The sequence below is a fragment of the Chrysemys picta genome, chromosome 3 (genome assembly GCF_011386835.1).
Source record: "Chrysemys picta bellii isolate R12L10 chromosome 3, ASM1138683v2, whole genome shotgun sequence".
NCBI classification, from domain to species: Eukaryota; Metazoa; Chordata; order Testudines; family Emydidae; genus Chrysemys; species Chrysemys picta.
Genome location: NC_088793.1, coordinates 75,354,680 through 75,367,000, shown reverse-complemented (window position 1 = coordinate 75,367,000; position 12,321 = coordinate 75,354,680). Strand labels below are relative to the sequence as shown.

At 42.2% G+C, this 12,321-nt stretch overlaps 1 protein-coding gene and 1 long non-coding RNA gene across 5 annotated transcripts in view; one reads left to right on the top strand and one right to left on the bottom strand.

The window, feature by feature from the left end:
- The window catches only part of LOC122174437 (uncharacterized), a 243,469-nt gene extending 239,924 nt beyond the window's left edge, over positions 1-3,545 (bottom strand). For all 3 annotated transcript variants that reach the window (XR_010599552.1, XR_010599553.1, XR_006176229.2), the window contains exon 1: positions 3,046-3,545. This is a non-coding gene — a long non-coding RNA (uncharacterized LOC122174437). The remainder of the gene's footprint in view (positions 1-3,045) is intronic.
- A 2,416-nt stretch (positions 3,546-5,961) lies between these two features.
- MMS22L (MMS22 like, DNA repair protein) overlaps positions 5,962-12,321 on the top strand; it is a 142,186-nt gene continuing 135,826 nt past the window's right edge. Inside the window, exons 1-3 of one of the 2 annotated variants that reach the window (XM_005301141.4) lie at positions 5,962-6,192; positions 8,352-8,545; positions 9,814-9,939. In XM_005301141.4, the coding sequence (XP_005301198.2) occupies positions 8,367-8,545; positions 9,814-9,939 (305 nt within the window). In that variant the 5' untranslated portion in view covers positions 5,962-6,192; positions 8,352-8,366. Of the gene's footprint in view, positions 6,193-6,875; positions 7,013-8,351; positions 8,546-9,813; positions 9,940-12,321 lie in introns of those variants that run through there. The other variant, XM_065588224.1, reaches the window with a different exon arrangement.

The following is a 12,321-nucleotide window of genomic DNA, read 5'->3' as shown; positions in this document are numbered from 1 at the left end:
CAGTTAGGATTTTGTGTTTCCTCAGCAACTGTTGAAAGGAAAAGGCACAATCCTGCAAACACTTAGGTCCTGATCCACAAAGAGATTTAGGTCTTGCAACACCTAACTTTTAGGCATCTAGAAAATCAGTGAAACAGTGGGATCCACAAAGGCTGAGTTAAGTGCCCAGACTCCCTATATAATTTAGAATGCAACCCACAAAAGCCAGAACACTAGGTGGGGAGCTGCTTAAACTAGCTAATAGGAGATGCCAAGGAGAGCGGTGGTTCCTAAGCCTGACCACTCTCACAAAGATAGGTGGCTAAGCCTAGGAGGCACCTACCTCTGCTAGTGATCCACAACTGGGAACCCCTCTCCTGGAGTCAGGCAGCTTAGTCATTTCTTGTACGAATGAATTAAGCACCTGCCACATCCCATGCAAAATGATGCCATTTTAGCCCACTGGTTAGAGCACTCACCTGGGAGATCTGGATTCAATTTCCCCCTCAGGCAGAGCACAAGAAAGAATTTAGATGGGTAATACCCATCTTTCAGCAGAGTGCTCTAACCACTGAGCTATGGGACACTGTGATGTGAGGCTCCCTCACTCTCTTCTGTTGAAATTGTTCCACTGTGTATAAATACTTTAAAAGTCATTGGGCCAGGAAGAGGGATGAGAGAGGGAGAGAGAGAATGACTCTATAGTCAAGTAGTTAGGGCACCCACCCTGGGAGGTAGAAGACCCAGGCTCCAGCTCCCCGGTCCAAGGACTCCAGAAACCAAGAGTGAGGCAGCAGAGCGCATGCTCGGAAGCAGAAACTTAGGCACTAAGGGAACTTTTACTCTGAAAATTTAGGTGCTGAGTGAGTGAATGGGCCTACAGGTTTCAGCGGGAGTTACATGGATTATAGTGGAAACTAAAACTGAGTTTTAGGCATCTAAAGCCCAGATTTAGGTGCCTAAGTTCCTTTGTGGATCCGGGACATAGTGCCTACTATTGGCTGTAGCAAATAGATCTATGTCTGCTATACGCAGTAGCCTTAGGTAGTTGTTAGGTTATTTCAGGATCAAACCCTAAAATGATTCAGGGAACCCTACTATCAGCTGTTGAAGGGACAAACTGAATTCTGAACTTAGGGCTTGGCAAGAAAGTAAAGAAGAATCTGATTTTCAAATATTTTGTTTTAAATTCTAGATGTACTTAAAATTATTAAGACTTTGTCTATATCTGAGAACTAATTTGAAATCTTTGATAGTTTTTTATATCTATATTAAACTTGGTAGTCATCATTAAAAATCCTAACACCCAACTTGCAAACACTTAAGCATGTAAGTAAATTTACTCTCCCGAGTATTGTCTCTGAAGTCAGGAATACATATTAATCAGTGTTAAAATCAACACTCTCAGCTCCAAATAAGATACTGAGATTTTAAAAACGACAAACGTGCCCAGTGAGTTTTTTCCAATTAAAATTTCATAAGACACTTTTAGCACAAATTCACAGCGGCCAACCTGACCAGTGCCTGAATATGACAAAAAAGTTATGGTGATTCTTAACTTTTTCTCAACTTCCCTTATCATCACCAACCAGCAATGTGAGATGTAAGGATATGATGTAACCATGCATACTCCCCTAAGTTAAATCACCGAGCCTTACATAATACAAGGTCAGTGATCAATACAGAAAGGGAGGATTGGCACTCTGAGCCACAACAGCACTTTTAGAGTTGGTATTTTTTAAGTGAATAACATGCAGTTTTCTAAATCAACATGCATTCCAAAATATGCTATAAATATACTATAGATTCTGAAGATTGAAAAAAATGTCACTGCAGCCATGCTGGTAATTGGTAAGTGCTCTCAAAGTTAGTACATATAACAAAACAGTTACTTGTTAAACCATAATAGCTTGATTTAGTTGCAAACTTCTGGGTTCAACATCAACTATAAAATCATTAAAATATATTTAATCACTCTGTTCTCCTATGCATTGTTGCTATCTGATGTGTAAATTACTGTCTCCTTTTCACAACAAAGTTTATTTTAAAAACTATATATAAAAAAATGATGGGGAAAAACTGTCAGTCACAAACTGCCAAAAGCAAGGAAATTCAAAGTTTAACTTAACTCTTTTAACTTGCTCCCCTGAACCTAAGTGTTGCTGCACATATTGTAACATACTATCACGTGTTATTTTTAAGCCTCCTAAGCACAATGGATGAGAAAGGAACATAGTTTCAGCCTTAAATTTGAACTCCCCTGCTTTTGTTAGTATGTGTCACAACCTTAACATTATCTCAACGGTAGACTTTTATCTGTGAATATCTAAGTCCTGTCTGGTGGAAAACTAATTACTGAGCCACTGAGAGCTTCATAATGTCCTGCATTTAAGTCCTGAACATCATACATAATGCATAGGAAGCAGTCTCTGCACTCTGATTACAGAACACTGTCATTAAGTGAGCAAATTAAAGATGTGAATAATTCACTGGCTGAGCTTATTGTCAGTGCTGCATTGTGAAATTAGAATTTCTAATAAGTACTGCAATTTTTAACCCAATTAACACAGAGAACATCTTGAGTTTGATTAGTACAATAAAAAATATTACCTTATTCTTTTGCTGCACAACAGCCAAATTAAATACTATACTTAATTATGCAGCATTCATTGCGTCTCTGTTAAAATAAAAACCCACTATACTTTAATAAGAGTTCTAGTATTTGGGATGCAATCGAAAAAGACAGCACATGCATCTGTAGCTCAATATCTTATTGCAAAGTTGTTGTTGTTTTAAGACTTTGCAGATCAGTTTTAGCACCAGCTGTAAACCATGATGTCACTCCTGAAGTCTGCTTTGGAAACAAATATCGAACAAACAGCACAGAAATAATTGACAAAGTAATCCTTCCAAACGGACTACGAATATGTTATACATTAACTTTTTTTCTGGGTTTCTTTAAACACAGATAAAACACATTTTTGCCTCTTATTGGTTTAAAATTTAAAATATATCCAGTTTTAAAAGAAAGTTCAGGAAACGTGATTACTAAAACAAGATTCTTACCTCGGGTCCCTATTTGGCACAGGATAGATTACATTATCTCCTTTCATCCTCGAAGGGAGCCAGGGAGAGAAGTCCAACTGAACATGCAGCATGTTGATCCTCCCCACGCACGGCGCCTGCTGCCATGTTAAATAAAGAAAATTATCATTTAGGCTGCAGCTTTTGTCTCCGAATATTTTCTCACGTTGCTTTTTAATGTCAAGGACCCCAGAAACCCGGTCACGTCTGGCAGTGGCCACCGCTGGCTGCAGCTGCAGCAATGTGATCTCCCCCAATCCTGTTTATTTCCAGCTCCTTTTCCAGCTCCATCCTGGGGAAGTTTAATCACCGAGCCCGAGTGAAAAAATGGCATTGCAATGATGAGCTTTTTTCCCAAAGACAGTGACTGCAGCAACCACCTTGCATCTTTGTCTGGATATTTGAGCCTGTGCGTTTGAGAGAAATAAAAAAATAAAGGTGCCCTGAAAACCAGACAGACACAGTGTAGAGAGAGAAAGAGAGAGAAAACAGAGAGACTGAGAGAGGGAAAGGGGGCTGTCAGTGCAGATAAATCTGCATATGGAAATCAGGGTTATCCTGGGTACAGTTTTATTTAACCATGATGTACTGTTTTTTTAATTAGACAGGAATTTAGAGAAGGAAAAAGAGAGATTCTTGTAAACCCAAGAGTAAAAGTAGCTTTCTAGTCACCACAGAGGCTTTCACAGCAATAACCCCACCAGCTGTAGCAGCAACAGCAGAACTTTTTTATAACTTTCAGGTTGGGAACAAAAGTTTCGTGCACTTCTAGTAATTTATGTAGAAAAGCCAGAAAGAGTGTTTTGTAATTACCAAAATCAAGACAATCCATAATAATACAATAATTATATAAATGAATAATCGGTTATAGGCAGCACAATGTTAACCTTAATAAAGCTGTGTCACGCACAGAGCTTAGAGGGTTTTAAGGCTTTCACAGAGGGCACCATAATGACTGAGTAATCAAGAGTTTTCAATTCATAACAATGGCAGGATCCGACCTGGATGTTGTATTTATCAGGCACTTTTGTGCTTATTGGCTGAGAACTTGTGTTCCTTCCATACACTGATGTATTGGCAGAGAGGAGTGGGCAGCCGAAGGGGGGGCTGATAGGAATACAGAAGGGACAGGAGAAGGTTAATTTTGGCTGGCATGGGAAAGGGTTGGGGACTCTTGTGCAGACTATTGGCTTGTGGGAAAGATGGATTGGGTGAAAGGATTTGGGTGGTAACATGAGAAGGAGTAACAGGAGAAGACCTGCGGGTTAGTAGGGATCTATGGCAGGAGGCACTAGTTTGGCTGGTTCCTGGCAAGGCAGCTATCATGGAAATGTACATAGAATGGATGGTGAGTGAAAATGGGTGGAGGGTGGCTGGTAAGAGAATGGGGTTTTGGCAGGTAACGTGTAGGAGGGGAGCTTAGGTGCAATTGGTGGGGGCAACAGTGTGTGTGGTGCTAGTTCAGGGAAGGATCGGTGGGAAGCAGAATTTAGATGGGCGTCTGTCAGCACAAAACGGGAGGTTGGCTGGGTGGGAATGAGGAGCTGTCTAAATGGGAGACTGAGGGAATATGATGGGCAGTTGGCAAGGAATTTGGGGTTGGATGGATGGGAGAGAAATGAGTGGGGTCACAGGAAGGAAACTGTGGCAGGTATTGTGGGAAATGACTAGGAAGGATGTGGTTGGATCCGTGAAAGGAAATGTAGTGTATGTGTGTGTGTGTGTGCCTAGAAGGGAATATACAGGTGGCTGGTAGAAATGATAGGCAGCTGGCAGGGAGTGGGGTGTGTGACCAGGAGGGGGAAAGGTGGACAGCAAGGAATGTGGGGATTTGAATGGGTAGCTGGCAGGGAATGTGTGTGTGGCTGATAGAGAACTTGTGAAAGGTGCCTGGAAGAGGGAGATAGGCAGGGAGGGTGACAAGGAATGGCTGCCATGAGTGTGTGGGATGGGCAGGGCTTAAATTCTCATAGAGTATTTTCCAGAGCCCCCCATGTCTCAACATGCTATAAAATCTCCAGGAAATTTACATGTGCTCCACTCCAGACAGCTCTGGCTGAATATAAGCCCTGGGCATACAGGAGATGCTTGGGTGGCTGGCTGTCAGGAAAAGTGGGAGGTTGCTGAGAGAGGTTGCTGATGAGAGCCTGGCCCAGAATGTGTGGTGGGGCTGATATGGAATAAGGAACCTGAGGGTGTGTGTAGCACAGCCTGATGGATGAATGAGTGCAGGAAAGGTGAAGGATAGCTGGGAGAGGGTAGTCTGAAATACAGGTGGTGGCTGGGAGGAAATGTGTGAATGCTGACTGCTAGGCTGATGCGTGCGGATGACTGGCTGATTGGGGCATTGGCTAGTGGGGAGTAGCACAGAGCCCTATGGCAGGAACGACAGGGCAGAATGCTGAGGGGGTTACTGGTGAGGAGTGGTGCAAAGGCCTGGGGTGGAGCTGGCGTTAAGGGGTGGTGTGTGTGCGTGTGTGAATGGCACAGAGCCCTGGGGTGGGGTGACTGGGGCCAATGGTACAGACCCCCGAGGTGGAAGCAATGCTGGAGAGGTGGCTGGGGCGGATGGTGCAGAGCCCTGGGGTGGTAGAGGCAATGCTAGGAAGGGGGAGGAGGGCAATGCTGTGGGGGAATGGTGCAGAACCCTGAGGAGCAATGCTGTGAGGGCGGCTGGGGGCAGGGCGTTGGATGTGGCTAGGGGTATGTGGCAGAGCCCAGAAGGGTGACGGGGGGGATGGAGCAGAGGGCTGGGGGAGAAATGGAGCACTGCTCAGGAGAGGGCAGCCTGCCCGTCCGGAAAGCAGCGTGCGTTGGGCGGGGGTGGTTCGCATGGCTGTTCCCCCTGCAAGCGGCACACAGGCAGCGGCCCGGTAATTTGCAGATGGCCCCTGCCAGGGGTTTGTCTCTTTCAGCCTGGCGGGCCGCAGGCGGAAGCGAGGTTGGGAGAGCGCGAGCGCCTCTGGAGACAGAGTGGGCGGAGTCACACAGGGGCCTTGTCCAATGAGCAGGGAGCGTGGCCGGAGATCCTGCCTTCGAGCACGCGCAGTAGCTGGAAAGTTGTTGTGCGCGGGACGTACGGAAAAGTATCGGGGTTCGAACGGAGAAGAAACCAAAATCCCGAGACACGTAGGTAGCGCGTGCCCTGTGCCGAGGGCCCAGCGCGTGCACCTGGCCCCGGGGCTCGCACCTTTCCCGGCGCGTGCTCCTCCCCGCGCGCCGCTCTCCTTCTCTCGCCCTGTGCCCGATTGTCCCTTCCGTGTGCACCAAGTGTCTAGTGGGGACCCTCAGGGCATGACCTGCAGTGACTGCACCAACCTGGGTTGTCCCCAGCGCCCTCCCTTCTGCCCCCTGTATGGCCTGCACTGACTGCCTTTGTACCCAGCCTGGGTTATCCCCAATGCACTCCCAGCTGCCCAGTGCATGGCTTCCACCGACTGCTTCTGTGCCCAGCATTTGTTATCCTCAGTGCACTCCCCTCTGCCCAGTGCCTAGGATATATTTTCTGTAGTGCGCTTTTCTCTGCCCAGTGTGTGGCTTCAAGTGACTGCATCCTTTACCCAGCATGTATTATTGCAAGTGCATGTGCTTTATGTGAAGTGTGTGTGTGGCCCTAGTTTGTATGCCCCATCAGGGTTTGAGAAAGCCCCATAGAAGTAATGATTAGGAAGCTTTCTCTGGCAAGTGTGAGCACCCAACTTAACAAGCTCTTATGGTGGTGACGAAAACCTTTCAAATGTGACCTGATGCAATGTCGTATTGCCTGTCTCTGCAGCCAGACAAATTCCTAGGAAGCGGTAATGGAAGTCTTGTGTCTGTTGCACTGGGGCTATTCAGCACCCTCTTATTATGACCCATTTTGGTGTTACTCATGTCAGTTACGTTCATTTGACTGGAAAACCAATAAGCAGCAGAATGGGAGAAGGACTCCAAGATGCTGGGGCGGAGGGTAAGTTAGGCAAGAGAAACTGGTTTCCAACAGTCAGAAAGTAATGATCGGAGGAAGGAAGAAAGTGGTTCCTTTTGTCTTTGTGGAGAGGTGTAGGGAGGAGAAACTTCCAATTTATCATATACATAGCAGCTAGATTCTGATACAAAAGATATGTGCCCTCTGCATGGTGGTCGGAATTGCCGCATGTTTTTCGGCATCTGGGGCTACTCTCCTTCCTAAAACATTGACCCTAAAATCATCTTTTTTTATTGTCCTCTTGTTTGCATCTCTGACACTAGATATCTGATTTTTTTTCAAATGCTTACTGTAACAATCTAAATAAGAGAGAGTAGTTTTGCATTTTAAAGGAGGTATTTCTTCACTAAGAGCTTGCAAGGAAAGTTAGTAAAATCTCAAATCAGCCATTGATTCAAATGTTCAGCAATACTGCAGGTGGGAAATGCACAGAATTGTATATGGATGGTAACTATGAAGATCCGTCCCTAATCCATCTCTGGAGTTAAATTAAAATGTGCTGTCCAGAAGTCATTGTCCTTTTTCTCCTTAAGGGATTCCTTCTGTGATCAGTTCCTACTGTATTTATAGTCAGGGTTAGTTCAGGAGTGTATGAATTGATCCCTTTAATTTGGGTCAGCCTATTAAGCTGTACGTCTATGTTTACTGTCATTTGCAAAATTACAATGAATATGCTTAATAATTCATGGGGAAGTTCAAAACCAGGCATAAAAGGTTGAAGATATGCTTAAGCAATTGACTTGAGACTAAACAATACTGCAGAGTTAGTTATATCATGTAAAACATTACTAAGAAGTATCAGCAACCAAACTGAAACCATGTTTGAACTTAGAATAGACATAATTATGGTAGAGCTCTATAACCTGCACTTTCAGGTTACTGTTTAAAACATTAATTTTCTGTTGTTTTTTTAAAGTCAGTTACAAAGTTTTCTTTTAGACATATGCCCTTGTTTAGTGAACATTAGTCTTCTTGCTTTTGTTCTCTCCCTTTTCACTTTCAGACTTTTTGGTAAACAGATTTTAAATACAAGCTTTCTTGCAGCCTTAGCTGAATCCGAATTAATCATATGGTAATTTTACTCACTTTATCAACATGCGAGTTACATAGTTGCATAATTAATATTGGAGCAGTGATTCAGTCTGCAGATTTATTGCTATTTAGCATGCACTTTAGCTGCTGTGCTCTTTTATTGTAGGTCATGGATAACAGGGGAGTCTTTAACTCAATTACCTTTTTTCATTCAGTAGGGAAAATGTAGCTATAAGAAACCCATTTTCAGAAAACTAAGTTTTATTTGGTTTTTAAAATATATTTTCAGGAAAAAGTGTAAACAATGGATGATGACTTCACTATTTCCCTCACACCCCCATACCTCACTGAAAGCTTAGAGATGGCTATGGAAGTGGAAAAGGAGAACTCCAGCCCCCCTTGTTTTTCCTGTGCATTAGACAATCGAGATGGAGGGAGAAACTTTTCTGTAGAGTCTCATCTAGCAAGTGGGTCTCTTAAGAGGTATGTTTATATTGAATATAAAGTATGTTATACTTTTGGAATGTTTCAGTTGCTTCTTTGTGTCCCTCATACAAGCCTGCCACTCATACCAGGGAAGAAGAGCGGTTTTATGATTAAAATACTCAGGTTTTTGAGTTTATGATTAAAATATTCAATTCCTAGCTCTGCCACAGACTTCTTGTGTGGCCTTGGGCAAATCACTTCATCTTTATTTTCCCATCTATTCCCCATTTGTAAAATGAGGATGATAATTTCTTTCTCTGCCTTGTCTAGTTAGACTGTAAGTTCTTAGGAACACTGATCAAGGTATTCAGTACCTAGAACAACTGGGCTGCTTGGCACAACGGTAATACAAATAATAATCATACTATCCTAGGCTGTGATTGGCTCACATCTCATAAATAAATAGTGTTTTGGTCCTCACCTAGAAGTATATAGGTGTTGCAGGAAGTAGCACTGGTAACTTAGTAGGTGCTGCCTTTCCCTCTGAGTACTGAACTATGTAGCCAAACATAGTGTCACTATGTTTTCTTTACAGTTAAACTAGAAATGCTGTTTCTTGCTTTTCTTTAAGCTGTGTGCAGTAATGATGCAGAATCGACAATAGGTGGCTGAGGTAAACCCTGAAGTCCGTAGAGCACTTGAGTGTTAAGATAAAATTATTTTCTTGGTCTAGAGTTAGAGTAATTTATTATGAAACCACAAACTATGTGGATGTGATTATTTCAGCTGTTGAAGGTTATGTTCTGTATCTATGTCCAAAGGGTTACTTATAAGTACTAGTAAGTCCACATAGAAGAATAAATGCTCATTCTAGAGATAATTATTAGACATGCTGGACCATTCAGGTGGATCAGTATTTCAACTGTGACATACATTGCAGTGGAGCGCTTTAGGTAATGTAGCAGTCTCCTTCATCGTATTAAAAACAAACTGTATATCGTGCCTCAAGCAGGCTCCTCTGTAAGGGTGAAAGATGCTTTAGAATGATGGGCTAGTTTTTCTTTGTGTCTAAAATTTATTGTAGTTTATGACAGAGAGATGCTTTTATGCTGTTGGAGCTAGGAGCCATATTTTATATGCTAGATATTGTATCCTTATAAAAGGTTTAACAGCCTTTCCTTAGAGAACATTGTTGGAACTTCCGGTCTATAGCATGTACACTACAGATATATTGATAAAATAACACTGATACACAAGTCATCTGTAAGTACTGTATCCTTTATAATATAGAAGAATCTGTGAATGGTGCTTGCTTTCTTTTTCAGGCTTTTGCTGAGACTGGATCCTTCTCCAACTGACTATGAAGAAGATACAGTGGAAATATTTGGCTTTCATTGGGTTACTGAAATTGCGTTAGTTGAGTCCTGTAGACTTCTCTTTGGTTTACTTAGGTATGATATTCTTATTACCTCATTGGCCCATTTCCAAGATTTAATTATACTGTGTTGCTTAATAAACTTCGGGGGTTTCTACATATGAAAGCCATAGACAAAATATCTTAAAGTGTAGTAAACATGATATTATGTGAGCAGTGCAATCCAGTGAGTGGCAGGTGACTTACTGGTAGAGTAACTAAAATTGATGAACTATACACTAGTGAACTATGCATTAGAATTGGAGTGTAATGTGACTGGATGTTGAATTTCTACAGCAGCATGGCGCACGAGAAGAAATATATGTATTGCAACAATTTTATGCTTAATTCATAATGTACAGTAATACTTGTCTAGTTTCAGAGTCCATCCCTAAACTGTATCAGGTTTTGCTTTAATTAAATAGACTAAATGAACTTTTTTGTATGTGCACATAAACAAACGTGGATGCTATAAATCAAATACTGTAAATGTTGGACGAGGCATTTTCTTCACTTGTTTGGATTAGGATAGTGTCAGCAATCTCTTTGGATACAGTTACTCTGTATTTGACTTATTCAGTGCACATGTTTAATCTGGTCAGTGCAAACATACAGATCATTGATAATCCTCTTTGCTACTGTTAATCCTCAGGATGTAAAGCACATGGAGGGTGGACTGGGTTTTTTTGTATGATACTTCAAACATCTGTCATACATCCCATCACTCCTTTGATTACAGTGAATTCTACTGTACCTTGAGGGTATGACCATGGGCATGTCATGGAACATGTCATTAATAGGGTCTGGACTTTGTAACATAATGGCACAGATCCTGAAAAATGGGGGAGAAATGATTTTTAAAAAATACATTGGCTCTGCTTCTTTGATATAAGCTTTGACTTCACTGTGGGTTTTTTCCCACATAGAAAAAAAGATGGCAGGATAGCTCGTTAATGGTTTTGATTAGTTAATTGAATTTCTGTGTATCCCTTTTCAGCATTCTATCTGATTCATTTTGTGCCAAAAATTGATCCTGTTTGGTCACAGGAGTGTTTTCTATCCATGTAACTGATCTTCCTAACCCCTCACAAAGCCCTGCTCTCTAGACTCAGATTATCTTGTAGGATGGTAGGGAGGCACTAAGCACATTAATTGCCATCACCGGTGTCATTCTCTAGACTCCAATTGTCATATATAGCAATCAGGCTGGTGGAGTCACAGAGTTCGCCCTGGGGAAAGCAGCAGGGCTAGGTGGCCTTCTAAGGCTGCTTCTGATGAGGAAGCATTTCTTCAGCATAGAATAGAGCTTGTGTGGCATCTGAGCCCACAAGGTATGCATAGCTTTAGCTAACTCTTCACCTACAGAGGCAGTTTTGTAGGGAATGGGGCTCTAATATGTGAACTCTGCTTAGCCAGTTATTTTCACTAATAACATTTGCTTAAAATTGTATTCTGTATGTTTATTGTGCGCATAAAAAAAATTGAACGTATCTTTCAAATGAGATATAAAACTGAGTTCCTGAATATTTGTGGCCAGGAAACTTCCTCTTGAGCTTTTTATAAGAATACAGTCATTAAACACTGGTGTCCTGGCCCAAATCCAATTTTGGTAATTACATTTTGCTAGATACATTACCCTTGTGTTTAGTGTTGGATATGGCTGTGTTCATTCCATCCTGCCCTAAAGATTTGTTTAGTGGTAAGGTGATTCCAAATTCCACATCAAATATTATTTCAGTTGTGGGTGAAGTGAGCCTTGTACGGATTTTGTAGCTGAAGTGTAAAGCACTTATCTTTCTGGATGAAATATACTCTATTAATCAAGGCAATATAATTATTCTTTATTTCTGTTCGTTGATGTCTCCACCAACTCCCAATTAGAATCTCTCTCACTCTCTTTACATTTTCCCAAACAGCGATCTTTATCTCTCCCAATACCATTTGTTCTCCTTCACCAATACTCCATTGCTTTCTTTTTTTGTGACCTGAGGCTATGTCTACACTACAGACCTTACAGTGGCGCAGCTGTACCACTGCACCTGCACCACTTTAAGGTCTCCTGTGTAGCCGCTTTATGCAGGAGGGAGAGAGCTCTCCCACCAGCATAATTAAAACAGCTACCACCGTTTATTGGGTGTATTTCGGTGGGACTTTTGTCAGTGAAACGTATGTCAGTCACGGTGGGTTTTTTTTTCCCCCCCGCCCACATCCCTGACCGACAAAAGTTTTGCCATCAAAACTGCTAGTGTAGACAAAGCCTGAGTCTAATTGACTCCTCTCCTCCCCTTCCGCCCCCCTGGGCTCACTCCTTCTCTGCACTATATTGATTTAATGATTTCTTTTTTAAACTATTACTTTATATTTGACTCCTATGCTTCCTGCTCTCTCCACTTATCTAACTTTCAACTTTGGTACTCCT